The sequence below is a fragment of the Danio rerio genome, chromosome 23 (assembly GCF_049306965.1).
Source record: "Danio rerio strain Tuebingen ecotype United States chromosome 23, GRCz12tu, whole genome shotgun sequence".
In the NCBI taxonomy this organism is placed as follows: Eukaryota; Metazoa; Chordata; class Actinopteri; order Cypriniformes; family Danionidae; genus Danio; species Danio rerio.
Window position 1 is genome coordinate 22,362,882 of NC_133198.1, and position 27,931 is coordinate 22,390,812.

At 39.9% G+C, this 27,931-nt stretch overlaps 3 protein-coding genes across 7 annotated transcripts in view; 1 reads left to right on the forward strand and 2 right to left on the reverse strand.

Annotated features, from left to right (window-relative positions):
• klhdc8b (kelch domain containing 8B) overlaps nt 1-2,291 on the reverse strand; it is a 211,657-nt gene extending 209,366 nt beyond the window's left edge. For all 4 annotated transcript variants that reach the window (XM_073938798.1, XM_001339539.7, XM_073938800.1 and 1 more), the window contains exon 1: nt 2,174-2,291. The gene's annotated coding sequence lies outside the window, so the exon portion shown is untranslated. The remainder of the gene's footprint in view (nt 1-2,173) is intronic.
• A 9,038-nt stretch (nt 2,292-11,329) lies between these two features.
• LOC110438334 (amphoterin-induced protein 1) lies at nt 11,330-12,884 on the forward strand. The gene has a single exon (XM_005162115.6). It carries the CDS (start codon nt 11,330-11,332, stop codon nt 12,779-12,781), a length of 1,452 nt encoding a protein of 483 aa, XP_005162172.1. The 3' UTR covers nt 12,782-12,884.
• A 2,197-nt stretch (nt 12,885-15,081) lies between these two features.
• tasorb (transcription activation suppressor b) lies at nt 15,082-27,904 on the reverse strand. Of its 2 annotated transcripts, none has more exons than XM_073938801.1 (23): nt 27,483-27,904; nt 25,737-25,882; nt 25,537-25,629; nt 25,343-25,415; nt 24,649-24,740; nt 24,409-24,540; nt 24,214-24,329; nt 24,093-24,124; nt 23,413-23,518; nt 22,737-22,840; nt 22,551-22,654; nt 22,285-22,357; nt 22,125-22,199; nt 21,325-22,032; nt 20,744-21,012; nt 20,538-20,667; nt 19,235-20,010; nt 19,021-19,140; nt 18,749-18,908; nt 18,524-18,623; nt 18,269-18,447; nt 17,057-17,191; nt 15,082-16,967 (listed from the first exon to the last, which is right to left on the reverse strand). In XM_073938801.1, exons 1-23 carry the CDS (start codon nt 27,790-27,792, stop codon nt 15,520-15,522), a joined length of 5,481 nt encoding a protein of 1,826 aa, XP_073794902.1. In that variant the 5' UTR covers nt 27,793-27,904; the 3' UTR covers nt 15,082-15,519. The 2 variants fall into 2 exon arrangements, with proteins under 2 accessions (XP_073794902.1, XP_021325606.1); XM_021469931.2 differs by having other exon boundaries at nt 24,093-24,127.
• Between the last annotated feature and the right edge of the window lie 27 nt (nt 27,905-27,931).

Consider the following 27,931-nt stretch of genomic DNA (forward strand, 5'->3'; position numbering starts at 1 on the left):
GGTCTTGTGGAGCTGCGCATCGATGGATTTTCTTTTTTTAAACCACACTGAATTGAACTAAACTGAATTTAAACTCTGAAAACTGGACTGACAATATTTTAATTTACTACACTTTCTATTTTAAGCTGCTTTGACACAATCAACATTGTAAAAGCGCTATAGAAATAAAGATGAGTTGCCATGAATTTGTACTGGAGTCCAGCAAGTAAGAGCAAGTCACTCCACAAATCTCAATAGAAGCACTGCAGACAGTGGGGGCTGCAGACTTTAGTGTCCTTATTAATGCACATTACACACATTCTAAATTCACATTTCCCCAGACAAATAAATCACAAATTTAAGATTCCATTACATTACATTTCCCCCTCATTTATCATTTCACTTAAAGAGAAAGCTTTCCCAAAACTAAAAAATTATTATGTCATTTCCTTACGCTCATTTTGTTCCAAACATGTATGATTTGTAAAACAAAGTGACCACTAGGCATGGGACGATAAACGTTTCAAGGTATATCTTAGTTTAGAAAAGTCAAAGTTTTATAACCATCAAAATTTTCTGCAATATTGTTCCTAAGGTATGTTTACGATTTTTTATCTACTTTTTTGTTGCTTTTTTCGAGCAGCAAAGATCTCCAAAGATGCTGTTTTAAATTGTAAAAACAAATCTAAATAAATGAAGGCAGCAGAAGTCAATTATTAATTTTCATTATTTAGCCTGGCATGTTACTCTTTTAAAATATTTGAAATGTTTCTCAAAATAAAACATATTGTGTTCAAAAGGGAATTTTTTTGCTTTTACACAAACATTTAGAAAGAATATATTTCTGAGCAGTAATCACAATATGGTGAAACTGTGATATTTTTATCCAAGGTACTGTAATCATACCGTCAGAATCTTATACAGGCCCATATACCTTGTGACCACTGAAGCCCACTTTATTTTACAAAATTAATTATTTCATGTTCCACAGAAGAAACAAATTGGTTCCAGTGTTCTGCCGATTCGCCCTATCTTGTCAGATTGTCCTACCTCCCATTCAAAAAGTAGGTAGCACATTTTGACGATGCAATATGCTACTCATCAGTTTTAGCTACCAGTGTAAGTTTTAATGTGCAGTAGTGTGATATGAAACTGTAATATCGCCACCCTAACCTACCTAATTCCTAACCCCAACCTCAGAACCATTCAAATACAGTGCTGGTATTAAAATCTAATGGGTGGTATAAAATGTCAGGACACCTGTTTGCAATCGACCTGTTTGTAATAGAGGCAGGTTATATATGATCGAAGTAAATAATTACATATTTTTCAATATTATTTATGTCAATATTATTCAAAGTATCTGCTTAAAAATGAAACATTAATCTCAAAACAACAAAAACAACATGCTCAAGGCTGTGGACGACCAGACAAGTTACACAAAATATAAGCTTAAACAGATTAAGAGCACAACTGCTAGTTTTACCCTGAGCTTGTAAAGTGCTTCTGCTGAAGCATTAATCTCACATTGATAATGAAAGAGAACAGCCATGCAACAGGTGATTAAATTAAGCGAGATCACTGCAGTACTGTGTTCTGTGACTATAAGCACTTGTTGTTATTGGATTTGTTTAATCAAGCGAATAATAAAGTTGGCTGCCTCACACTAAACAACAATTCTCCATAATAAGAATTGGCCGGTCTCTTAGCGAAAACCCTGAGAGCCTTTGAAGCACTTGAGCATGTTATCAGCTGAGGGTTGTGCAGAGCTGATCTAATGCGGAACAGCCTCTCCAAAAGCCGTGAACACTGAAGACACGCTGCATGGAGCGCAAGACCACCTTCCAACCAGTCGTAAACTTGAATGTGTATATACAGCCAGTACATACAAGCATACATCAACGAAAATATTCAGATTAAAATATAGATACAAAAACATAGTTAAAAGCTTAAAATACCAGTCAAATATTATGGCGTGTTTTCCAAACGACGTGAAAATATGCAATAAAAAATATATAATGTTAATTAATGCCATTTAATCCTTATTTGCTAGTATTGAAACAAAGATAGTGATACAGTGGCTGTTCTCCAACACATGCACAAACTGCAGTCTGTCACCAAACCATGCGCTTCGAGTCTGTGCAAAATAGCACGATAAAACTTTCCATAATAAGCTTCTCGTGCTAATTATTACCTTATTTTGTCGTCCAGCACCTGCGAATCTCCCAAAGTCTTGAAAGTTCAGTCAGAAGATGAGCTCGACGCGCTCCTCAGTCGCGTTATTGTGCCAGCGGTTAGTTTAGGTTTCGGACAGATGCTCCTCTCCTCGCGCGAGTATCTCCATTGGCTCAGCAGCATCACTCATTTCGCCCTCCCCTGAACGCTCACACGCGCTGTCTGCATGCTGGAGGTTTTGTTTTTTTTTCTCCCTAAAACCCTGTTACTTTGACTAGAACTACAAAGTGAACAATTGAAAAATCAAAGCACAGATTTAGGGCGTATGGAGTTCATGGGATGAAGTCTTTGCAGTGTCTTAGACTTGCATGCTACTAAAACATATTTATTGACGTCTTATTTGTTGATCTGTTAAACAATACGAATTTAATCGTGCTTTAATTGCGCGCTACTCTTATTGTCGCAATGTCAGTGGAAATCGCTTGTTCTCACATAAAAAAAAAACATTAAAATGCGTGAAATGAAATGCAGAAATGAAGTTGCGATCTTCCCTGAATCCTCCAGTGCCTCTCCTGCTCCGACTATTAGAAGAAATGACACGGGTTATGGGAAACGGTGAGTGACAAAACCTCACTAATGAAGTGCATCGACGCAAGCTGGCATTTTGAAACACTACTGCCCCCTTTTGGTATTAAGTAATATTGTCGCATTTCAGCAACAGTAGGGAAGGGGTGCCCAAACTTTTTCTCATAGGACCAAAAAACAAATATCATCGAGAGACATATGTCATTTCCTAATTTATTTAATAAAATTTTTAAATAAATAGAAAACATGACTTGGTGGAACATGACAGTATGTAATGCAGTATAACTGTTTAAATGATAATTTATTGCAATTAAATACAAAAACAATCACATTTATAACACAGTGGAGTTCAATGCTGAATACACAAGCAGAATCTGCCTTTAGTGACAGTATCTACATTTTAAAAATCTGATTAAATGGCAACATTTGAATTAAAACATTTAACTTCACTTAGCTTTTTTGTAGCTTTACAATACAACGAACAAATAAAAGATTAATTTAAATTTGAAATGTCAATCTCTAAACCATCCCCATCATTCTCCACCTCTTCTCAGATGGGATGGCGAGCCCAATCAAAGGTTACCATGGGCCAACTTTGGCCCGCGGGCCCTTGGGCATCTCTGATCTAGGGTGTTATGTAAAACAAATTTGTGTAAAAAAAATTTTTTTACACAATTTTTTTAATTAGCTAAAAAAAAGCATAACCTTTATAACATATATGCAAATAATGTTTTATCATTGACATTTTGATTTTAAAGGTTAGCTGACTAGCATGGTGCCACCGTTTTTATTCTAATTTTCAAACACATTGTTATTTTTCAATTTGTTGTAATAAAGAAAATCAGGATGATTCCATCAAATATATGTTTATTTTCTCTTCTGACGTAAAAACATATTATGGATAAAAATACATAAAGTATATTTACATTTACACACATTTACGTATAGATTTAAAAAAGAATAGCCTACGTTTCCACCTATAGTTCAGATCTGAACAATTAACACATGATCACTTTCTGCAAATAAATGATTTAAATGAAAATAATCTTATTTCAAATTTTAAAGATTATGAGACAGTTACTGAAATGACTTAAATAGGTATAAAATTATGCTAACAAATAATAACAAATGTATATTAAAGCTTAATCTAAATTTCCCAAAAAAGAAATAAATTACCAGACCATTTTTAAACAAATAATCAGCCATATAAATATAACATGTGAAGCATGACTTAATTAAGAGCAAAGCAGATAAATCAGTCATGGGTCCGTATCCTTGGAAATGGAGCGATAATCTAAACCTTCCCATTATTTTCGAGCCATTAGGCAAGAACACAGTACTCTTAGCTGTGCCGTGGCCTAAAAGCAAGTTGTACTACACTTTAAATGTGGGCTAATTATGCAACAGCACCTCATTTAGCCTGTAATGAGAAATCTCTGACTACCACAAAGAAATTTAATGAGCAAAACACACATTGGGGCAATGAGCTAAAATGGAAACATTTGTGAAACAGCCAAAGCAACATATATAAACAGAAAAAAACAGGTTGCATATCATTCATATACCTTGAAAAAGCACTAATATTTTTAATTCTGAATTCACAAGCTTTCTAAGACAAAAAGCTAAATGATCACACTGAATAGTTTGTTGCCCTGCTAATTGTTTGCTCAAGCAATAACAAATCTGATTGTTATAATATTTTGAATGCAAGGAATAGACTTGCAGTCACACACAAAACAGCTGAGTCCCTTAAATTAACAAAGACAGATTTACTTGAACAAGCGTACCTAGACTGTACAGTGTAACTAATTATGACTCTCCTTGCTGCATACTCGGTGAACCCGATCAATTGATCTCAATTGTGCATTCTCCTGAGGAGGAAATACTGCCCCTCGTCTCAAATCGATCACCACTGCAGATTCCCAGTGTGAGTCCACTGCTGGAGACAGGAGGTCAGCAGGAGGAAATGAATGTTTGAGTCAATCTCCTCAACCACTGCACTGACAGGCCAACACACACATACAGTATTATCAATATTTAGACATTACAGCAGCACTTAACACCCGTAAACCTAATGCCCCAAATTTAGTGGTTTTGAAAAATATTTTGCAGCAAATTTTCAGAGACTCACAGATATCACTACAAACTCCAACACATTATGTAAATAATGAGTGCTTCTGCTAAAAGAAATCATGCAATACCAGCATTTCTGTTATTTTTTTGCTCAAACCCATTGTCAGTCTTTGAGATGTCATGGTGTCCCATTCACAAACTCATTGCAGGGCTAAAATAATCCCAAATGCAGGTGCTTCCATCTACTGGTTGCTTATGTGAATAACATATTAGAAGAACATATGAATCCCGTACACTGTATTAAATAATAATGTAAATATTTGTATTCATTTATTTTTTGAACAACCTAGTTATGAGAAGTCTAGAACAATTCTGGGCTGATACAACATATATCACAGCCCTGCTAAAAAAAACTGCTTAAACCAACCCAAGCTGGTTCGCTGGTTTTAGCTGGTAGACCAGCCAGGTCTTAGAAGGGTTTTGCCATTTTCAGGCTGGTTTCCAGCCATTTCCAGCCTGGTCTTAGCTGGTCAGGCTGGAAAATGACCAGCCTAAATCAGCTAAAACCAGCTTGACCAACCTGGTTTAGGCTAGACATAGCTAGTTTTGGCTAGCTCCCAGCCTGGCTAGGCTGGTCAAGCCGTTTTTAGCTGGTCATCTCCCAGCCTGACCAGCTAAGACCAGGCCTAAATGGGCAAACCCTCTCTAAAACCAGCCTGGTTGACTAGCTAAAACCAACCAACCAGCCTTGGCTGGTTTCAAGAGCTCACACTTAGCTGATGATTGATTATAAGCAAGTTTGGCTGTCCGGGGAGAGAGCCCTGAGCTCAAAGGTCCTTAAGCCCTGGGCTCCTTCCCGTTTGCAGGGCGAGAGGGGAGCCTTGAGCTCAGGTAGATCTCGACAACTCCCCAAAATGCTCTACTCGGGACAGCAGCCACGTATTTGAAGAACCCCCCAAAAGGCAATGAAGATTAAAGCAATATCCGGCTGCTGAGTAAAAAGTGAACTAGAAAAGCTTGAAGGAGTAAAATGAGGTTAGTGTGGGTTTAAAAGGTGAGATGGGAGTGGTCGTTGCTACAGGAGTGGTGTACTGGCAGATGGATTATATACGATTATGTGCTTCCGGGGCAGGATTACTTGCTAGGACCGGGCAGGAGAGTGAGATAAATGTAATGATTTGAAACGTATGTGGTTGAGCTCTGTAAGAGAGGCTTACTATGGTAGTAGTGAAATGTAGCTTTAGGGTTCTAGAGTGTATCAGTAGTGGAATGCTAAATGGAAGTGAATATGCACTCGCTGAGCGTCACTGCTGCGGCAGTGATATAGAGGGGAAATGAGGCTCGGCTGAGCGTCTCTGCGACTTCAGAGGTGCGGTGGAAGTCAGAAAGCTTCTGAAGAGACGAATAACTGCTGTGTAGCAGAGAAGGAATAAGACTTGGTAGAGCGACTCAGAGCTGCAGAGGTGCATAGGTATTCAGTGTCTGGTGCATTATATGTGTGAAAGCAATGTGTGTTCCCGCTAAGCCTTTACGGCTGTATTGTTGCGGGGAGTGCGGTGATGGAAAATAAGATGATGCTACAATGCAATGTAATTAAGTGGAGCTGCTGTAGACCCAGGTAAAAAAAAAGTGCACTAAAATGCACTTTAAGTATACTTAGTACACTTTTCAGTAATGTACTAAAAGTGCTCTATTTTCGCACACTAATTTTGTACTTAATGTACTAAAAGATAGTATTAAGTATATGTTAAGATAAACTTAATACCATCTAAGTGTACTCAACTGTGCTATTTTGAGACACCCTGAAATTGAACTAAAATGTGCTTTGAACATACTATATCTGTATTTTATAAAATATATTTAGTTACAACTAGAAATATGCTTGAACCCTACTTTTAAACATATATAAATGTATTTATGACTAATTTAAAGTATAATAGTAATATATTAAAAGAATATACATATTGTATAAAAAAGTGTGCTAAATACTGTATTAAAAGTATTTTGGGAAAATGTACTTTTACTACAATACATTACTAATAGATTTTTAATAAAGTAAATTTAATGTAAACTTAAAATTACCACACTCAAAATCAATTTAAGCATTATTGATAATATTGCATTCACATTAAGTGTACTCAAGTACAACTTTTGGAAAAATGTACTTCTACTACAATACATTAGTAATAGATTTTTTATATATTAACTTATTTTAAACTTAGGATTAGTTTTATTTAAACAGTGTACTAAAAATCAACTAATGTTTGAAGCACACTTTTGAAAAACACACTAATAAAACTCTTTTGGATGTTTTTTTCTGTAGTGTACTTTATTGTAGTACACTTAAAATTGATTTAAGTATTACTGGTATTTAGTATACGTTTGTTAAGTGTACTAAAGTCCTACTGAAGTATAAACATACTTTTAATTAGTATATTTATAGTGCAAAACCATCAAACTTTTATTTAACAAAAAAAAAATAATGTACTAAAAAGTATTTGCGGGTATTTAAGTGTATTTTAATTGCATTTAATTATATATTTTTTTCACCTGTGGAGGTGTGATGGTGATAAGTATGGAAGCAATACAAGTTCCCGCTACGCCTTTACGGCTGTATTATTGCGAGGGAGTGTGATGATGGTAAAATTTTTGGAAAGTCTATGTGAGCTATTGGGGCTACCCCTGTGCGAGTCCAAGCTGCAGAGAATGAGTGCAAGTGAAATTGAAAAATTATGAAAAGGAAGAGAAAAGGGAAAGTTAGTAAAAATGAGTCCTATGCTACTAAGACAAAAAGTAGGGAGAACAGAGTCGTGCTGCTTAGAAACTAGGTTGAAGTCTGCTACAGAGAATCAGCTAGGCTTCTCTGAGGTGATATTGGCTGAGGCAAATTGAGGATTTAAAGGCGTTAGAGGACCAATGACAGAGTTTATATTTGTTGTTGGGAGACTGTTCAGGCAGAGCGTCACTTCTGCGGCAATGGTGCTGCAGTTACAGAAGTGCAATGGAAGTCAGTGGTTCAGAAATGAAGGCTAAACGGGCATCTCTGCAGTTGCAGCTGAGGCAAAGCTTTACTGCTGCAGCAGTGGTGCAGAGGGAAAATAAAGCTCGGCAAAGCGTCTCTGCTGTTGCAGAGGTGCAGTGATACTCAGTATTGGAGCCCCACACGGAAATGTTAAATACTATCAGCAGTGATATGCAGAGATGAAAGTGAAAAAGGGGCTCAGATAGAGCATCACTGCAGTTGCAGTGGTGTAAATGGTGTGTATAGATCAGCGGAGCACCTCAACAGTCGGTATTGGAGTTTTGAGTGCTCCCGCGGTAATGTAAATTACTTAGCGGATCGTTTCTGCAGCTGCAGCTGCAGCCGTGTAGTGGGTCAGTATGGAGGCAACTTGTGCTCCCGCAGAAGCATTTACTCCTGTATTAGTGCTGGGGAGTGCAACGATAGTGGTATTTAGAAAAATTGTTAGTGTATGAGAGCTCATTTAGAGCGTTGCTGTTGCAGCAATTGAAACTCGAGACAACCCCTGAATTGGTCGGAGCTGTGGTGAATGAAAGTGAATAGAAGTAAGGGATAGTTCAAATTTGGAGAGAAAAAAAGTTAAAGCTGGAAAAACGGGGGAAGGGTAGTGAAGGAGCTCCTATGTTAGTAGGAAGTGAAATAGGAAGAAAATGACAGAGTCATACTTATACCCAGGAATGCATGATGGTGGAAGTCGGCTGGAGAGGATCGGCTGGGCTTCCCTGAGGTGGTATTGCTCTTTTGTGGTGTAAAAATGCTAAGAGGTTTAGAATGGGTGTGTGAGGGAGCGAATATCATCCTGCATCCTGCGATTCTTCATCCTGTAAAGTTAGATCAGATATGGTTTGGTGTATTGTTGGATTGAAAAGCCATGTTTTATTTCAGAAAACTTCAAAAATGAAAAAAGGCTAGTGTGAATATGGCATCGAAGGTGTGGGCTATGTGAGTGAAAAAGTATCATTTTCAAAGAGTGTGAATGTATTTAGAAATGGATGTGGAGTGTAATAGGTTGGATGAGGGTCAGCTTCTGCAGCCGGCTGATATGACCTCTGAAATGAGATAAACAAGAGAGAATCAAAAATGAAATTATTACAACATGGTACAGGTACGGCTAACACAATGAATTGTTTTAGCTGATATCCATGCGGGGCATCTTAATAAGGGCATGGGCAACTGTTAATGGAAGCACCTTTTGTTAATGCATGGTACACTAGCCAAATTGTCACAATGTGCAAAGATAGTAGAGGTGGGCATTCGTCCCTCCTACAGGATGGCAGATTGATGGGAAATCTGCTCGTCCGGGGGTCCTGATGTACCTCTTGAAGACTGAGTTTATTCACAATGTAATTTATTTTTATGTTATTTATAATAACGTTAAATGTTATAATAATGTTATAATATAATATAATATTATAGATGATTATAATAATGTTAAATTATAAATAATACATATTTATTTATAATGTTATAATGTTTAAATAGTTTATTTTTATATATAATGATATAGACCCAAATGTTGGGGACAAAATGTAATTTCAAATAAATCTAGACAAATAACTCAATGGTTTCATTTACTCTTGCATGACCTTATATTTTGTCAGATGTCATCTGACATCTGAAATAACCTAACATTTTCGATTACATTGTGAAAATTACATTTGTATATACAGGGTACAAAGAGACCTCGACACTCCTGACAAAAACATCTCTGATCTCCTGCCTGACACTAGGGCGCACACTTTAATAAATCAAAATTTCTTTTATAGATTTGACATTCTGAATGTTTTTATCAATAATTGGCTTGAACGTTTTTCACAGGAGAAACTTAAAAGGTCAGTGAAGTATTGATTTCAGTATAATAAGTCAGAATATGTTAAATGGTTTGTTGTCACAGAAAATGTAACACTTCACCTGAATCCTCCGTCAGATAATTCCCCACGCATTCAGAATTTCACGTGCCTACATCATGTGAATGTGGAGTAGATCAGTTGTGTGAAGCTGTCTCCAGTCATTTTCTGCAGAACTGTAAGACATATCATAGTGTTTGGTCTTGTGTGTGTGGGCGCACTCTTTGCTTCTGTCAGTGTGACTGCTGCCAGCTGTATCTACGCCGTGTGTCATTGTTTCTGAAGAGATGCCACCCTAACAGAATGGCACTATAAAAACAAACATCCTAATTCCATTTCACACTTTTAGATTTGTCACACATGCTTTGACTGATTACCTCGTACTGACTCCAAGATTGTGCTTTCCATTCCAAAGCATGCTTTCTTAGGCCTGATTTTGCATCCAACAATAGATTTACAAACAAGCTTGGACATAAATTGAAGGTGCCTGTAATATTTTATTTGCAAAGGGTGGGGTAATCTAAAGGTTAACCTTAATCGAAAAAGTCTACTAATGTACTAATGTTCATGTAGTCAAATTAAATCTGAACTGGTGTATAAAAATAGACATTCAAATGATATAGATGAACTATCATCCAGATGTACAAGATGATGACAGTGTTGGTGACACACTGCCAAGGCCGATGGAGAAGCATAAACAAACCAAGACCGATGCAGTGTGACAGCAGTCAGCTCCCTCGGGACCACCATGACCAAGACAACAGCTGCCAAACGCTGCCTGGCAGCGGAGATGAGGGGGAGTCAAAGCTGAGGTCTATAAGCTGACTGGTACCTCATTCTACACAAACAAATTCTCTCTCATCCAAGTCCAAATGTTTTGATGATTTTCATGAAATGCTAGACGTTACAAACACAGCATTTGAAATCCTGTTAAGGGATAGAAAAAATGGAAATGGAAAAAAAAAATCCAGAGAGGATTAAAGAACCAAACAATCGAAGAGGGAGAGAGACCAAGAGAGAGAAGGATAGAAAGAGAGAGTCATATCGGGAATAATCACAGTGTGAGAGGGAGAGACGTGAGGCGGTGCTCTGAATAGGAAACAGAGGGAAGGATAGAGATTAGTGCTGCACTCTCTGGGCTCATCACTCAATGAAAGGACACGCTGCAAACAACAAGGGCGCTCAGCCTCAGGAGAATCGGGAAAGGTGCGAGTTTGCTTTTAGGGATATTTACATAAAACTTACTGGACTTTCTGGAGGTTTCCAGGTCAGGATACTTGGTTTGAACAACTTCTTACTATGGATTGTTACAGCTAAGTCAGAACCGAGGAACCAGATTCAGGAAGGTTCTGAGTGACTGGTAGGCTTTCCTATGTATGCTGTGTTAACGGAGTATGTTAACCAATTAAAATACCTATCCTTAAACATAAATGTAAACACAGTAATTGAGGACTTTTTTTAGTTGGCTTAGTCCATTCCTTGCCCCAGATTCCGCCATCTGCTGATGTCCATCTGTGAAATGCTGGAGGATATGACAGATGTAAAACAACATTTGTAGGATTTAACCGTAGAGCTTCCTGTATCGAGTTCATCTCCAACTGTGCCAGCATTGTTCCTGATGTAATCCTTTTTACGTGCAACCAAAAGAATGACCTCGACATCTTGCATGGTTTTGATCCTGCTCTCAGTTCAGTTTTCAGGAGCTAGTTGTCCTCAGGGCTGCTTGTGCACATCTGACATACTGAACTGTGGCTCTTTGGGTCTGGATAGATTTCCCAACCCGCTTCCGTTCACAACTTCTGTCCTGGACCTTAGTCATAATAGACTAACATGGCTGGCAGCCGGCAGCTTCTACGGACTCCCAAGGCTGCAGACTTTGCATATGTCTCATAACCGCATCTCCTTGCTTAGCCCAGGAGCTTTCCATAACATTACTAGTCTACGATACCTGGACCTCTCTTCCAACAAATTGCAAGTAGTGGGGAAGTATCACTTCCAGGATCTGCAAGCCTTGGAGGTGCTCCTGATGTACAACAACCGTCTTACACGTGTGGAGAGCAACACTCTAATGGGTCTAAGCAATCTTAGAAAGGTTTACTTCAGCCTGAACCAAATCACAGACTTCCCGTTCTTCTCGATTCGCAAGCACAGCCACCCCAGTCTGGTAACGCTGGACCTCTCTTCAAACCGCCTGTTTCGCTTGCCAATGGATGACATTGTGCTGTTGCCTGTCGCTGTGCAAAAAGGCCTGTACCTGCACAACAACAGCCTGGAGTGTGATTGCTCTCTATACCGCATGTTTTGGCACTGGGAACAGAAGGGCTACCAAAGTGTGAAAGACTACAAGGATAACTACAAGTGTCTGATGTACGGTGAGCCTCAAGTCTCGATTAATTTCATGCGCTCTTTGCATTTCTTTGAGAATTGCACAGTTGGGAAGATGATATCCCTGATATCCCCGAAGGCTGATAAAGTTGTTTACGAGGGTGAACAAGTGCGGTTGGACTGTACGGGGACACTAAACGGAGAAGACCTGTCCTACAGCTGGATTATTCCTCACCAAGAGAACATCTCGTATCTGATCCAGAACGGGACTCTACGTCTCAATCAAGATGGTAGCTTGGATATTCTTGCCGCCCAGTCTGTAGATTCAGGGATTTACCAGTGTACTGCTGTCGATAACACAAGGATGATCAATGAATCCCGAGAAGTGAACTTAACTGTGGTAGCCCAGCACTCCACAGAGGAGACATTCAACACCGGCTACACCACTCTTTTAGGCTGTGTTGTGACCCTTGTCCTGATATTGATGTATTTGTATTTAACCCCATGCCGTTGTGGTTGCTGCAAACCTCCTCCTCCATCTCCAGCCATCTCATCCTTTGGGGAAAACCGCTGCAATCTGGCCTCTATATTTGCTGCTCCCTCAACCGATCGGCTGAAAAGCAAGTCTCAGTCCGACAGGCACGTAGTGTTCCTTGAGCCACTCATGGCTGGGAAAAATGGCCATCCAAAAGCTGCATTTGTTGTTGAACAGCCAGCAATTGAATGGGACACTGAAAACTTCACGATTTTTAGAGAAAGAAATGACTTCGAGTAGCTAACTTGTGACCTTAAAATCCTGCTTGTTTGAATCACTGGGACAAGCAACACGAATTAATGTCATAATTCTCTAATAAATTACTTTGTTCCTCAGATTTGAAGGCTGTCTTCTGTCTCACAGTGTGCAGTGATACTTTTTTATGCTGAATGAGTGGGAATATACAGCAAATGTATCATCTGAGCATGTGTATTGAAGTAGGAACGTCTCTGAAAGGTTGAAAGCTCAGTCATGTACAAAAGATTTTTGGATTGCCATGACAATATCGACATGACAACAAGATATGATGACCGCAAGCTGTTCATGCTAGTTTCCAGAAACTCCTTTAAAAGGCTGTCAAAAACATCTAGGTGCTGAAGATACACTATAATCAGGCAGGTCATTTCTGTAATCTAAATTCTCAACTAAAAGCTTTCAATCTAGAGCCATTTAAGATCGAGGTTTAATCCCTTCAATTGCGTCATTAACATTAGATACATTTAATCCCGCATGTCAAAATAACATGGTCGCAAAGTTCTAAAACCATGTAAATAAGCACAAATGAATGCGTTATGAGCTCACAACTAGTGAATACCTCTAGGAGGAGAGAAGATGGAAAAGTGAAGGCAATGTAGTGATGTCTGTTTATGTGAGATATTATTCATCTCAGCACTTTGCATTAAGCAAATTGCTCTTTCATTGCAGGGATGTGCTATGGGAGAGGATTAACACCCATGCCAGAATTTTCCCTCCCACACCATGCACAGTATGCAAACTAAAAGCAAAATATGAAAATGAATGAGCACCCAGGCAAAGGTACAGAGTTAATCCATCCAGTCCATTTCCAGATGTGATCAGATTTATCTGCGGCAACCCACTTTTACATTCGTAATACGTTGACACGTGTCCCCTGGCTGATCGTCAGCTGCATGATGTTCACAAAGCTCTGCCAAATGCACCAGCTTTATTTTAAAAAAAAAAATGTCAATGTGATATTCTGTCTCTTTAAACCTGTACATCAGGGGTGTCAAACTCAATTCCTGGAGGGCCGAAGCCCTGCACAGTTTAGTTCCAACCCTGCTCCAACACACTTACCTGTAGGTTTCAAACAAGCCTGAAGGACTCAATTAGTTTAATCAGGTGTGCTTAATTAGGGTTGGAACTAAACTGTGCACTTGTTGGCCCTTTTCGAACGGAGTTTGACACCTGTGCTGTACATAACTGAATACACATCAGCAGTTGTTTAACAAAGTCATCAGGCTTACCAAATGAACTATCATGAAATTCACCTTCAAATCAAGTCTGTGCAAAAGAGCAAAACAGAAATTCTTGATTTGTAAAAGCAACTTTCCTATCAAACAGTTTTGCAGTTATAACCCGTACTGTCTAGTTCCAGCCTTACCTCTGTGTTGTGTTTGTAATACTAGTGTTCTTTTGAAAGATAACTATATCAAATGAGAGATGAGATGACCTAAGGTCAGATTTTAGCAGATTACTCTTTGGGGCAAACTAGGTACTGGCTATTTTTTCAGCCTTCTCTTAATCCTTTAAGCTTTCTTTTTTTTTTGTCCCCTTCTGCCGCAAACACGATTTGCTCTCTTTCTAACCTGCACTGAAGCACGATAGTAAAAAAAGAGCTTTGGCGATGCAAAATGGTGACCCACATATTGAACTAATGAGCAAAAAGATGTAAATGCACTTCAAAAATATATAACCACTGATATTCATACCCAGTAATTTTAAACACTGTAGTTTCATTGCAATTTTAGAAAGTGTAAAATAGACACACACTCAAATTCTCCCATATGTGACCCAAAACAAAACATCTCTCATCCTAGCTACAGCTGACACCACTTAGGATGAAATATAGAAAGAGAAAGAGTGTTTTAAACAAATTCGTACACATTGTTTTCAGAGACAGAGCTGTTTATCTGTTAGTAACATTTGTAAAATGCCCTGAGAAATATTCTACAGAACTGCAGCTAATCAGATTCATGTTAAGGGCAAATTGAATCACTGTTTTTAAATCAAGGTGCATAAATTTCAGAATATATTTAACAAAAAAAAAAATTGTTTTTGACAAACACCGCATCAGCTTCAGACCAGCAGAATTCATTAGGAAATGGTGCCCTCTGCTGGTCAGCTTTTAAACCGCTAGGTTAAATACTTGCCAATGCACATTATGAAACAACATTGGCATTCATTAATCACATTTAAAAGAAAATCTAATCATTTCTTATATAGCGTCATAAATATCTATGTACATGTACAAAGAGTTCACACATTTGTGCTTTTGATTTAATACTGAACAGGACATCATGTTTGATACAACCTTGTTTTAATATAACATCTGTACAACCAAGAATGTAAAAAAACCAAAAACAGCTAAAATGAAGAATGACTCACTTTTCATCTTTTAAAAAAATATTGTCTGCATTTTGCTCCTTGTTCACAAACCGTTTTTTTTTTCTCCTTGAAAATCCAAACAAAAAGTATTGACAAAAATGAAACATTGAAAGGCAATTACATTTCTTGGCAATATAAATATAGTGGTATGAACAAGGTTTTTCAAACATCTCATTTAGGAAGAGCATTACCGAAAACAGTGAAAATCTGGCCACCGTCTGAGTCACTATCTCATTAATACGAAACCAGATTTCATTTTTCCTTTATTTCAGATATTTGATGTGCTCTTATTGTTAAGTATGTACATTCCTAATGCCAGTAGTCTATGAGGGAGCATGGCATCCCAATGGCATTCAGTTGTAAGTGTAGTCCGAATAGTAGTCTGACCGTCCACCCCCTCCCCTCCCAGGCGGGTAGCCCCAATTACAGGATGGGCCTCCTCTGATGTGACCCCTACCCGGTCTAGATCTCATAGGGTGCGGTGGAACTCCTCGACCCCTGAAGCCACCCCGCATCATATCAGGGGGACCCCCTCTGGGATTGTACATGCTATTGTTGTGTCCACCTCGGCACATGGCTCCCATTGGAGCTCCAGGGAGGGGTAAGAGTCCTCTGCTGGAAATGCCACCCCTGGCAGGAGGGGCTTGACTGCCACCCTGACTCTCTGATGACGAGTTCACTGGAGTTCTGCTGCCTTGGCTGCAAGAACTTGAACTAGCCAATGCACTGTCTTTCTCTCCGATGCCCTCTTGCTGTCCTACTTTAGAGGTGCTTGAAGTCATGGCCTTTTCTTCCTCTTGTTCCTGAGAGGTCCCACTCTCTGTGGCTCCTATCCATGATCCATCTGTGGGTTTTGCGGCCTCAGACTGGGTTGAAGGTAAAGCACTAAATCCTGCCCCGCTCTGTCCAGCCGTGAAACTGTGCTGGCCTCCTGGTGTGGGACCCCAGTTGTAAAGCGGTGGAACAGGGGGAATTGGAGTGAGGGCTGGAAAGAGTGTGGATTCTGGGTAAGAGGGAAAAGTGGTGCGAATAGAGGATGAAGAAAAAGTAGAAGATGAAGATGGAGTCTCTACATCTTTCTTAATGGTTTGAGAGCCTGGATGTCCTTGCTTATTAGCAGTGATTGCCATTTCCACCCCAGGCACTCCCACACTGTCAGCAATGTGTCCAGGTGGTTGAAGAGACGAGACTGATTCTGGAACAGGAGGCAGCACCTCCACTAAGCTAACCGGGGGCTGAGGGAAGGATGGGGGAATGGGAAGCGGTTGGCCAATGGGTAGGGTCAGGGTGTTTGCAGGAGGTGGGACCCCAGGAGGAGCAACACTTTGACTATAATCTGATCCCCTGGAAGCCACTTGGACTGGAGATGAATATGCTGAGGACATGTGGTATGCAGGAGAACCAGAGTAAGGGCTCCACTGTGATGAACTGGGACACAGGTAGCTCTGGTGGGGGTTCACACCGAAACTGGTCAGGGTGTCCTCTACTTCAGGCCTAGATGCACTCTCTTGACTGGCAGCTTTATAAAGAGCTATGGCAGACTTCAAAGCTGCGTAATCTGAGAAAGAGCCCTGGCTAGGGCACATAGAGGGGTTTGGAAGAACAAGTGGATCCATTATGGGGTCCAAAGATGGTTGGTTAGGAAGGGGAGGACGAAATCCATCGGTCTGGGGTGGAGGGGGTTGAGGTGCATGTGGTTCTGTTAGGTCTTTTTCTGTCTGAATGTTAGTATCGGAGACTGGCATGTCATCTTCAGAGTCTATAGACATGTCCTCTTCATCGCGAACAGCATCAGGCTCCACTGAGCAATCAAATAAATGACAAAGTGTTAAAATCAAAATCTATCATTTCTTTGTGAATTCTGTCAGGAAAAGAAGATCAAGAGTTTACCTGGATTAGGTAGGACAGCCACTGTAACGTCTTCAGGGATACTGATCAAACTCTGAAAGTTGTTCATTATGTCATTCATACCTGCAATGATGACTCCACTACCAGAGAACTGAGAGAATTTGTCATCGTGTCTTTCTGTAAATGTAAAGAAAAAAACAATTTAGCAAACTCTGCAGACAACTGCACATATCATCGCTATTGCACCACAGTCATATTAATCAACAAAAAGAGGACTAAATCACCTGAACGTGTAGTGCTACAGACAAAGGAAACAGAATTGCTGCTAAGGCTGTACTCACACTAGGTACAGTTGCCTCGAACCGGGCCAAAGCACGCTTGTCCCCCCTCCCTTCTCCCCCGACGCCCCGCACTCACACCATATCGGGCCTCGGCACGCTTACGTCATCGCTGCTGCGCTGTTCAGTGAGAAGCGCTCTCACTCACTCAGCAGCACAGTGGAGATTTCTCTAGTTATATCGTTTCAGTCGTTTGATATGCAGTGACATGCAGTCAAATGTTTCGCAAACAGTCCTTAGGGATGTGGTGACACGCAGTCAAATATTTCGCCGAACAGATCTGCCACTTTTGCCGCTCATAAACAATCATAATGTTCTCGTGCTGCAGGAATGAGGAGGTCTGCTGAAGGTGCGCAGCTGTTGTGCAGTGAGGAGTTTGCGTCTTTAATAAACTACGCCAGTTTGAGTACACTAAACAGTAAGAAAGATTAATAAATCCATATGAAACAGTCCCTTAAAAGACACGTCTCGCTTTCTGTTTTGGGCTATGGCGCATTTTGCACTCACACACACAAGCGTACAGCGCCAAAGCCCAAGTGAACCGCGCTCAGGCCCACCTCTTCCAACCGGGCCAGGGCCGGCCAAGTGAACCGTGCTTGAGCCCGATTCAGCACACTCACACACTTCTCAAACGATCTGGAAAACGGGCCTGGGCACGGTACGGATGGCATAGTGTGAGTAGGCCCTAAGATTGGCTTTCTGAATGTTCACACTTTAAAAACATGAGTGGACAGATATTAACAGGTAGTTCCTATTGAGCTGGATTAGAAGCTTAATCCATTTACCCAAAATGACATTTCTAAAACTTAAATCATTCCCAGTTTATGCAATGCAATCATGCTAAAAAGTGCCAACTGTAAAAAGAGTTCATCCAGAGCAAAACTCATGAGTTTTCATCTGGACCAGCTACCAATACCTGTAAGGAAGACAAGGTGTCGAAGCTGTGTGTGTTGAGCTTGCAACTTGACCAGACAATCCAAATCCGGAGCTTGCCTAGATGGAGTGTCACACTCATGATAGGGCAGAAACTCCACTAGGTGTTTCTTCTGGTAGCTTGTCAGTAGGTTTAACAGATCCAGGGCCTCTGTGTTTAACCTGTGAAAGTGAAAGTATGTCAGACACCAAGAGTCCATCAAAATTGTCAAAACAGTCTAATCATCTTGTCCCTAACCTGCTGAGTTCTTTAAGCTTCTTCTGAGTCTTACAGTGCACCTTCCACTTCCAGGGTGAGCCCTGTTCCTCCAGGAACTTAAGAAATGCCTGTAGCTTAGCTGTAAACACAAATGTTAGTGTTTAAAGCCTCTTTTTAAAGGAGGTTGAGACTCAATTTACAAAAAATGTTACATACATTTTTGCCCTCACACTTTAAGAGATACATTCTACATTCAGTTCTTACCTAGCATAATATTGTCAGGTTTGAGAATGAGCTCATCAGACACAATGAGACCCCCGGACACAAAAAGCTCATTGTAAGTACGATTTTTTACATCATCCAGGCTGTCCACTCCAGCAAAGTAAACTGTGGGCAATTTCTTCAGAGACACCAGTGCTGGGATCTAAATGGAGCGTAGAAGGAACAACACTTCAAAATGGATGCTTCTCAGTTTGCTTTGTGCAACTAATTAAATCGTTACAAACTGCAGTTTACAATGCTGAGACATTAATCACCTTATGTACATGAGTGGCGATGTCCTCATTCTGAATTATGATCATGAACTTTTGCTGACTTTTACTCTCCAGATAATTTAGAGGGTTGCAAGCGATGTTGCCAAGGCTCCTTAAATATGCCTGTAAAACCAAACAGGAAGTTATAGACAAGGTTTCAAAGGTTGGTCAAGAACATCTTTCCATCCTTGTATTCTGACATTTTAAACTTTCATACCTTTATCTCAGTGCAGAGTTCACTCTCCTCATCACCTGTCTGAATGTAAAAGTTGACTGCATTCTTCTGCATGATCTCCATCAGTGTGCACAACACATCAGGCTTGATTTGCCCAATAACAGTGCTTGATGTTCCTGCCAGAGAAGATTCTGCGGATAACTCTGAGACAGAAGTTTCTACAATATCTGTACCCTTGGGATCAGCTGATTTTTCAGGTTGAAACAGGTGGACCTCTTTGACAGTACCTAGGCGATGTTTGCCTGAAGAAGGTTGCTTAACTGTAGTTTGTGGCTTGCTTGATGAAGCCTTAGACTTAGGCACTGGAGATAATGTTTTAGTGCGAGGTTGAGCAGGAGGTGAGGGCAGTTTGGGCTGGGCAGGAGCCGGAATGGCAAAAGGAGGTGGAGCAGGTGGTAAGGGGGCAGGCACTGGGACAACAGCAGGTGGTGTTGCGATGGCCACATGTTCTAAAGACACACTAGGAGAATGAATCAGATGGTTCATCTTTTCACAGAGAGTTTTAACGTAGCCCTGCACAGGCAGCGGAGTAACATATTTGGAGACAAAAGGTGAGAATGCGGGACTGGATCGTATGGTCAGGTCCTCATTTCGTGGCAAAGGAGGCTGTGAGTTGTAGATTATATGCTGTGCCTCCATCAATTTATGGATCCCTGTGCACAGGTTCTGAAATTCACGGTCAAGAATAGTGTCCACTACTTTCCCCAGGCATTGTACTGGCTTCTCTGATTCGCTCAGACAAGGTTCAACAACACCATCTAAAAAAAAAAAAAGCATATTTTTATTTGTCAAAGTAAGTTCAAAGAACTTAGCAAAGATTTGGCAAGGTCTAATTCAGGTGCTAGAAGGCCGATGTTCTGCAGAGTTTAGCTCAAACCAAAATTAGACACACCTGAACCAACTAATCAAGATCTAACAAGCATATTAAGAGCATCCTGGCAGGTGTATTGAAGCAAGTTGAAGCTAAACTCTGCAAGACATTGGCCCTCCAAGAGTTTGGGCACTACTGGTCTAATTAATTTGACCAACGTTGACAAAATAGATATTAGATATTTGTAATAATAGAAAAGGCTTCTATTTAAAATAAACACTGTAACCATTCAGGAATGATTTCTGAAGAACCAAGTTTGGAGTAAGAGCTTCTAAATAAACTGACATCTGCTTTGACATCAATAAAAATATCGATATACATTTTAAATGATATAAACATAGCACAGTTATTATAACAATTTCATAAAATGTTCAAAACTTAAAAAGATTGCAAACATTAAAATATTGCAAGCACCTGTGGTGGAAGTTTTCCATAGTTGGTGGATCTGATGTGCAGCTTCTGCTGGACGGGGTGGCTGCTGCTGCTCCAGATTGGAAGCGGGGCTGTAGACATCCACACTGCTTCTGCTGCAGGCCGTCTGCTCCTACACATACATCTGACAAGTTAACTCAACAGCATTTAACCGTGACATTAGACACAACGAAAAGTCTGATCCAAACCTCCAAGAAATCCTGGGTAACCTGCTCTTCATCAACACGTCTGCCACGCAGATCAAGATCACAGTGAGTAAGGGACTCAGTGGGGTCATGTTCCTCTATGTTTTTGGGGAGCATCTCAGGCTGATTGCTGGCAGTGGTTGAGCTCTGGGCCATCCTGTTGAGCGTGCTGAGGAAGAGTTTGAGCAAGGCCTGGGTGTCTCGGAGGGTGGGACTCTGAGATGCACGCTCCCGCAGGTCTGTATCACACAGTCCCATGCTATCCATCACAACTAAGAGGAAAAAAAGGGCTGTCAATAAGAAGCTTAACTCTCCCAGGAACTGCAGTCTCAATCTATTGTGCTGGAGCTCTATCGTGCATGCATGCACTCTGCCCCTTTTTAAAGATGTGACAAATTAACTCTTCTCCAGAGACTCTGAACATTAGAAAGACAGAAGAACTGAAGCTCTTCACCTCTAATTTTAGCACTTAATCCAAGAGATTGCAAACTCACAAATACATCATTTTTGCTAGACAAAATACTATACGTTTAAAAATATCTGCATGCTATACCTAAATTTACATTAATTCAGTAGAAACGTACCTCTCCCTGGCTCTCCGTTCAACAGACCAGTCCTAAGATATTTGCTCACACCTCCAGGACCCTCCCTTTCCAGCCTCCTCTTCAGACCAGCAGCGTCCCAGTCTTCCTCTCTTTCTGCTCCGCTCCCCTCATCCTTTCCCAAAGTCCGCTTATGTAACTGTATCAGCTTTAGTAATTTCTCCATCTTCTCTTTTTCATACTCACTCTGCTGTTTCTGAGCACCACCGTTAGACTGAGAAACCCCAGTTGTGCTGCTGGCCGATGGCTGTCTATCCGACCCTCCCCAGTCTGAGACAGGACTGTACTCTTCTGCACCCGCAGGGGGAGATGCTTCTGCTTGTTGGCTGTCCATTAGGCCTTGCTGTAGTACCTCCACTGGGAGCTGGAAGTGCCCCGGACTGTACACGTATGATTTCAGCACCACATCTATATTCTTAGGTCGAGGTGCAAGGTGTTGGCTGGTCCGGTCATCCAAAGTGTGCCGGTACTCTGCGATGTGAAAAGGCCGTAAAGCACCTTGCTCCTTCTGACTGAGGTAGTCCAGTGCCTGCCGTTTCACCCCTGCTGCAAGTTCTTTGGGGGGATTGGCACGTAGTTTATAGAAGCAATGATGCAGGGCAGGTACAAAAGTGTCAAGCTGATGGATGACTGCGTCTTTCGGCTCCAATGGAACAAGAGGGTCCTCCTCCACTCCGGAGTTTTTGGAAACTTAAAAGTAAGATACAAATCAGTTGTTAACTTGGCTATTGAAAACAAGTTAAAGTAAGTGTGGGGAGAAAAAAAACATTAGAGGCACTTACTCAACTTCGAGATGCTTCTTTGCTCTTGAAAGATAAAAAGCGCCTGTAACACCCTGTCACTTCTTCCCCGTCGCTCTTTAGAGAAACAAGAAATAGACTCTGTTATCCAACAGCAATTCCAGCAGCCACATATGAGTTTAAAGGCTGTGTGTAAACCTACCCATGCTAGTGAACAACTGAGAGGACGAAAGGAGGAAGAGAAATCCTTTGTCTACCAATGGCTTCACCAAAACCTAGAGTGAAGAGTTTAATTATAGTATGCCTATAATAAAACATCGGCAGTTTAACTTGTGCATATCAGATCGCTGACACAGATTCTATTATGATACAGCACGGAGACGAGAGGGTGGGAGGTGAAGCTCGGCTAGAGTAAAGCTGCAGGCATTAATTGTATCAAAGCGTAAAGCAGGGTGTGAATTAGCTCACCATTCTTTCTCTCTCAAGCCGTTGCAGCAGTCCCGTGAGGCTGTTTTCCTGTTTACTCTTCCCCATGACCTCATACAGGCTACAGTGCATCCCACACTTCAGCACTGCAAAATACCACAACACATTACCACATCAATATCAACAACCAGGTGTTGGGCTGAAAAGCATCATTGGGGTTCATTCTACCTTCTCGTGCTCCACTGTACGCTTCCCACGACAGCAAAACAGGTGGGATCTTTCGCTTCACTTGATCCAGATGCATAGCCGTATTGATGTCAAGCTTGTCTGGGCTGAAAAATAAAAAAAAAGACATTTAAACCCATGAAATTAACAGTTGAAGTCAGAATTATTAGCCCAGTTTTTTCAACACATTTCTAAACATAATAGTTTTAATAACTTATTTCTAATAACTGATTTATTTTATCTTTGCCATAATGACAGTACATCATATTTACTAGATATATTTCATGACACTTCTATACAGTTTTAAGTGACATTTAAAGGCTTAACTGGGTTAATTAGGTTAACTATGCAGGTTAGAGTAATAAAGCAAGTTGTATAATGATGGTTTGTTCTGTAGACTATCGAAAAAATATATAGCTTAAAGAGGTTAATAATTTTGACCTTAAAATGTTTATTAAAAAAAATCTAAAACTGCTTTTACTCTAGCTTAAATAAAACAATAAGACTTTCTCCTGAAGAAAAATATGATCAGAAATACTGTGAAAATTTTCTTGCTCTGTTAAACATCATTTGGGAAATATTTAAAAAAGAAAAAAAATTCAAAGGGGGGCAAATAATTCTGACTTCCACTGTTTAGATATTTTTGGTTGATCTGGATTGGTAAGAGCAGAAAACTCACAGTTTCAGTGGAAGATGAGGGAGACTTGAAGACCGGATGTACACTTGATAGACTTCCTCTCCTTTATTTACCAGTGAACCACTCCAAACTGTATATCTTCGCCGAACTAAAGCATCATAATAAAACAATCAAATAAGTTTATATTATATAAAGATTGTATGGATATAGGGTTACAGTGCTCAGCATAAACCAGTACACCCCCATTTGAAAAATAATATTATCTCCATCTCTTAGTGATTATAGCCACAAATTTGTTGTAATGCATTTAAACAAAACTTTTTATTAAAAAGTAAGAAATAAGAGCTTGGCCACCTAACATCTTTAAAAATAGAAGGATAACGCAGTTCAATTCAAACAAGTTATTGCAAAAACAAATTACAAACTACAAAATTCATCAATATTTCATTTTTTTTATGTTTCTCTAGATTTGTCCTCTTTATTTATTATTTTTCCTTCAACAATCATTTGGGTGTACTAATTTTTGAATTGTGATCTCAAGATTTTTTGCTTAATTAGTTTCAGTTTTGTCCTTGGTACAGACTAATGTAATGTATATGCACAAATATATTATTTTAAAGCATCCTATAAGAAAATATAGACTTAAGAGTGAGCTGTGAGGGTGTACAGCACTGTATTAAATTATCTCTTTAGAGATCTATGGTGATAAATACAAATCATACCTCTTTGTCCCTCATGTAACATGCTGTTTACTCTGCTACAAGAGAAAAGGAGTGAAATTTAGATTAAACCAAAAATGTTTGTTACAATTTCTATGTACATTATCAATAAATTAATTCATACCTGTGTGTGCCAATGCTCGATTCTTTGCCTTTGTATTGAAAAGACACAACCGCGTATGGCAACACATGTCTAGGCCTTGACTTGAGCTCATCATATGCAAATTCATAAAAGTATTGCTGGAATGAAACACAACAATTAGAATAACAGGACATTTTAGCAAACAAGACAAAATAAAAGGTTACAAAAAACACTTACCTGAGTGTGCTCAAAGGCTCGGTAGGATAATAATGAGGTCACTTTGCTGGCATTTTTGTACACATGGCTGTCATATTTAAGGGTGGGCTCAAGAGTATTTTTAGGAATATTCTCAATTATCTTCACTTTACCCTGCAGAAAAAAAAAAGTTGATTGGTTTTTACTATTGTGAAACTATGCATTGAAATTAAAATAAATTACATTTAATGCTTGATAACTCTAGCTGTTATACCTCCTTACCTTCATGACTTTAAATAATATTATCTCTCCTGCAGCACCTACTTCAAATGGATTCATTTGTAACAAATCAGAGTATTTCGAAAGGTAAACCCCTAAAAATAGAAAAGGATGGAAGAGTTACTTGGGGTGACGTTCTGTGAGACACAAAAACAAGCCCTAGGGTAATCCAAAGAAATTTGTTAGCAATCTATTTAGAATGTAGAGTCTCTTCTAAGAGCATGCCGTGTTTGCTCAGATTAAATATTTGCAGAAACTACTTCACTTCACCAGTTAAAATGATCCTACTCACATTTACAACATTTAAATATCTTTAAAACACAAATGAACTGCTTTAGTAAACTGCACAAAGATCATCGTAAATTAGAAATCACTATGCCAAGAACAAAATGAACCTAATGTTACTTCCAAGACCTCAAACATGCTCTGAAAATAGAAAGAGGTAAGAGGGGTTGACCAATATATGAAACAGATGTTTCTTTACAAAACATTTATCCACTCAGATATAAATGACTGTAGTGAGTTTGATGCATGAACATGTATTTGGCCTAGTACAAGAAAGTACAGAGCAGTGATCATTTTGGCCCTGACCAATTCAACTAGTCCAAAACCACAAGATCAAGTGACCACAGTAAAACAAATTCCTCCCAAGAAAACGAGTATAGCCAAACTGACTCTTTTAAAGCACAACATTTACCTTTGGCAGAGTTTCCTAGATTGTTAATCCGCGAATGTCCCACAGAAAGACCCTTTTCGCAGATAAAGTGAACCTAGAACAGAAGACAACATATTAGTTTTGTTTTAGACACACTTTAAATAGCAGTTATAACTAGCCATTACATTTAAACAGGTTGAAGTAAAACTACGGAGCAGACATTAACACAGCCTCACCTTATTCCTATCAGACAGCAGAAAAGCATAGGATTCTGCAAGTTCTGCCTCTGTCCTGCCATTCTGCTTGAGTTCCCTTTTCTTCTCGATGAACTATGAAGACAAATCATTTTTAAAAATTATAATCTTAAGTGGCTCGAGGATAATTTTATTCATCAAGTCTGCAAACAAAAATGCTGTTAACTTGACTCAGCACTCACCTCTTTCTCCAACAGTTCGTTGTGAATGAGAGAAGCTTTGGTGTAGTTGAAAGTCGCTCGAGATGTTGCGTCCAGGTAGAACGTGGACAGAAGCTTCACGACGTCTTCAAACTCTCTGGACTCTGGAGGCAAGTGCTGAAAGAGACCTGGAGAGAGAAGACAAAGCTCATTAAATCAGAAAAACATCAAATTCAAGAGATACTCTCAGGTATATGGCATTATAATGTTACATTTCAGTTTTTTTTTTTTTACAAAGAATCCTGAAATATGGACGACCTTAAGTGTTGTACACAGAGAACTGTTTTGCCAGTAGACCATAAGTTAAACATGTTATTCTCTGCATGTGTCGCATACACAAATGCAAAACAATAAGCAAACATCCAGTGACTTGACTAAAGAGTATTTTGAAGTGCCCATTTAAAAAAGCAAGATTGTGCATGCTCATTACTGCAACATTTTATTACAGAATGCTTGCACGTCCACAATTTTGCTTAATTTTCAATATTGAAATAATTTAGATTATGTGCCCTATTGTGCCCTAAAATGACCCAGTTTCATTATAGTAAATGTGTAGTAACCATTTGGGTTAATTGATAATCTGTACAACCACAGATTTAATACAAACACAATGGTGACACGAGTTAGTGTATCAAAACAATGGCTGCCGTTGCAATGGTTTAACAACAAAAACTGTAATAATGAAGCCACGATTAAATGCCAAAAGTGGAACAATGCAGCTCAATTAAACTACAATGTACACAAGCATTTTCAATAGCCAACGCTGTATTAGTATTATTAGCAAGTGACACAAAATGAATAATTTTTTCACGAAAAATCAGGAAACGTTCAGAAACAATTAGCACGAGCTAATATTTAACAACTTGTTAACCTATTCATCCAACCAAAACAACATAACGTTTAATAAATATGTATTTGAAATAACGTTAGCTAGTACTCAGTACAAAGCTATTTAGTGTCTGTTTTGCTTATTGTGCATCTAAACAAAGTCCACACGACAAAAAAATACGTTAAAGCACCAACAAACAGCTAAATCTTTTAAAAAAAGAGGCCAAAGTGAAAGTTGTCAGGCATAAATACACAAGCACCTTCCGTTGACAACTTTCGCTTTCATTAAAGTTGACAACGATTTTCCCACTATTTGCCAAACGAGGAAACGATGGGGAATGAATGGGGAGCTCAAAATAAGGCCGGTTGTTCGGGACTGACAGGTGTTTGAAACGCGTGGCGTAAAAAGACTGAAGGGAGAAATGCAGCGGTCAACTGAACCTCACACTGCTGCCATTGATGAGGGGAAGAAGTGTGTCATGTGGTGGGGCAGAACTGTACGGAATGGGAGGAGGAGTGTACAGCCAGCGAGCAGAGCAATGACACCGGCCTCCGTCAGCTTTACAACCATGAGGACGAAAACGCACGTCTTTGAGATGTGCTTTGAATAACTCGGCCGGAATCGGATCCTCGAGTGGCCGTGCGAGTTGCATCTGAGCGGCCGCTTTACCTGCAGCTCTACGCGGCGCACTCGTTAAAATCCATTTAGTAACAGTAGTGCAAGCCTCTAAAGCAAATCACGTGGCGCGTAATATAGATCCCTTGTGTATTTATCAATACGGGTCTATTTATATGACCCAAAGCGGCACAAAGCACGCTTTTAGCGAACTTGCAGGTCGTGAAACCCAAAGAGTGCATATCGGGAATGGTAGTAACCGTGGTAGCAATGGTGCACACAACCTTTCCGCTCCTTGATTTTCCTCGGGATCTGAAAATTCTTCCTTGGCAGCTCCTCAGCCGACCTCGGGAGCGTTGAAGGCGAGCCACCGCAGTTTTTCAGGTCCGACAGGCCTGCCCTCCGCCGCTCAGAAGCATCTTGTTCAGACATTTGCTCGTCTTCACATCCAGCTTGATCGCCATTTTGCTTGGATGTGGCCGTGCTAGAGGCTGACAACAATTGCTTCTTGCTGTCGCCATCCTCCAAGGTTAGGCTGCCGGCCTTGCTGCTCTCTTTGTCGCTTTTTCTCTCCTGGCTGAAATTGCAAGCCATTTTTTTGGACCAGCGGTCACCTCTTCAGCTGGCGATGAAGTTGGTTTCAGTTGCCGCTTCACGGAGTAATTCTCCTTCTCAACCAGCCTCCGCCATTATGCTTGTGACGTATGCCTTCCCCACCACTGCAAAACTCTGG

What these genes read in the sequence shown, in the direction of transcription:
- tasorb (XM_021469931.2), bottom strand. Translation starts at nt 27,792, where the DNA reads ATGGCTTGCAATTTCAGCCAGGAGAGAAAAAGCGACAAAGAGAGCAGC. An exon ending in AACTCTGCACTGAGATAAAG is followed by an intron (nt 19,141 to 19,234) that starts GTATGAAAGTTT and finishes TTGGTTTTACAG; the next exon opens with GCATATTTAAGGAGCCTTGG. An exon ending in AAGCTTAAAGAACTCAGCAG is followed by an intron (nt 18,448 to 18,523) that starts GTTAGGGACAAG and finishes TCACTTTCACAG; the next exon opens with GTTAAACACAGAGGCCCTGG.
- LOC110438334 (XM_005162115.6), top strand. Translation starts at nt 11,330, where the DNA reads ATGACCTCGACATCTTGCATGGTTTTGATCCTGCTCTCAGTTCAGTTT.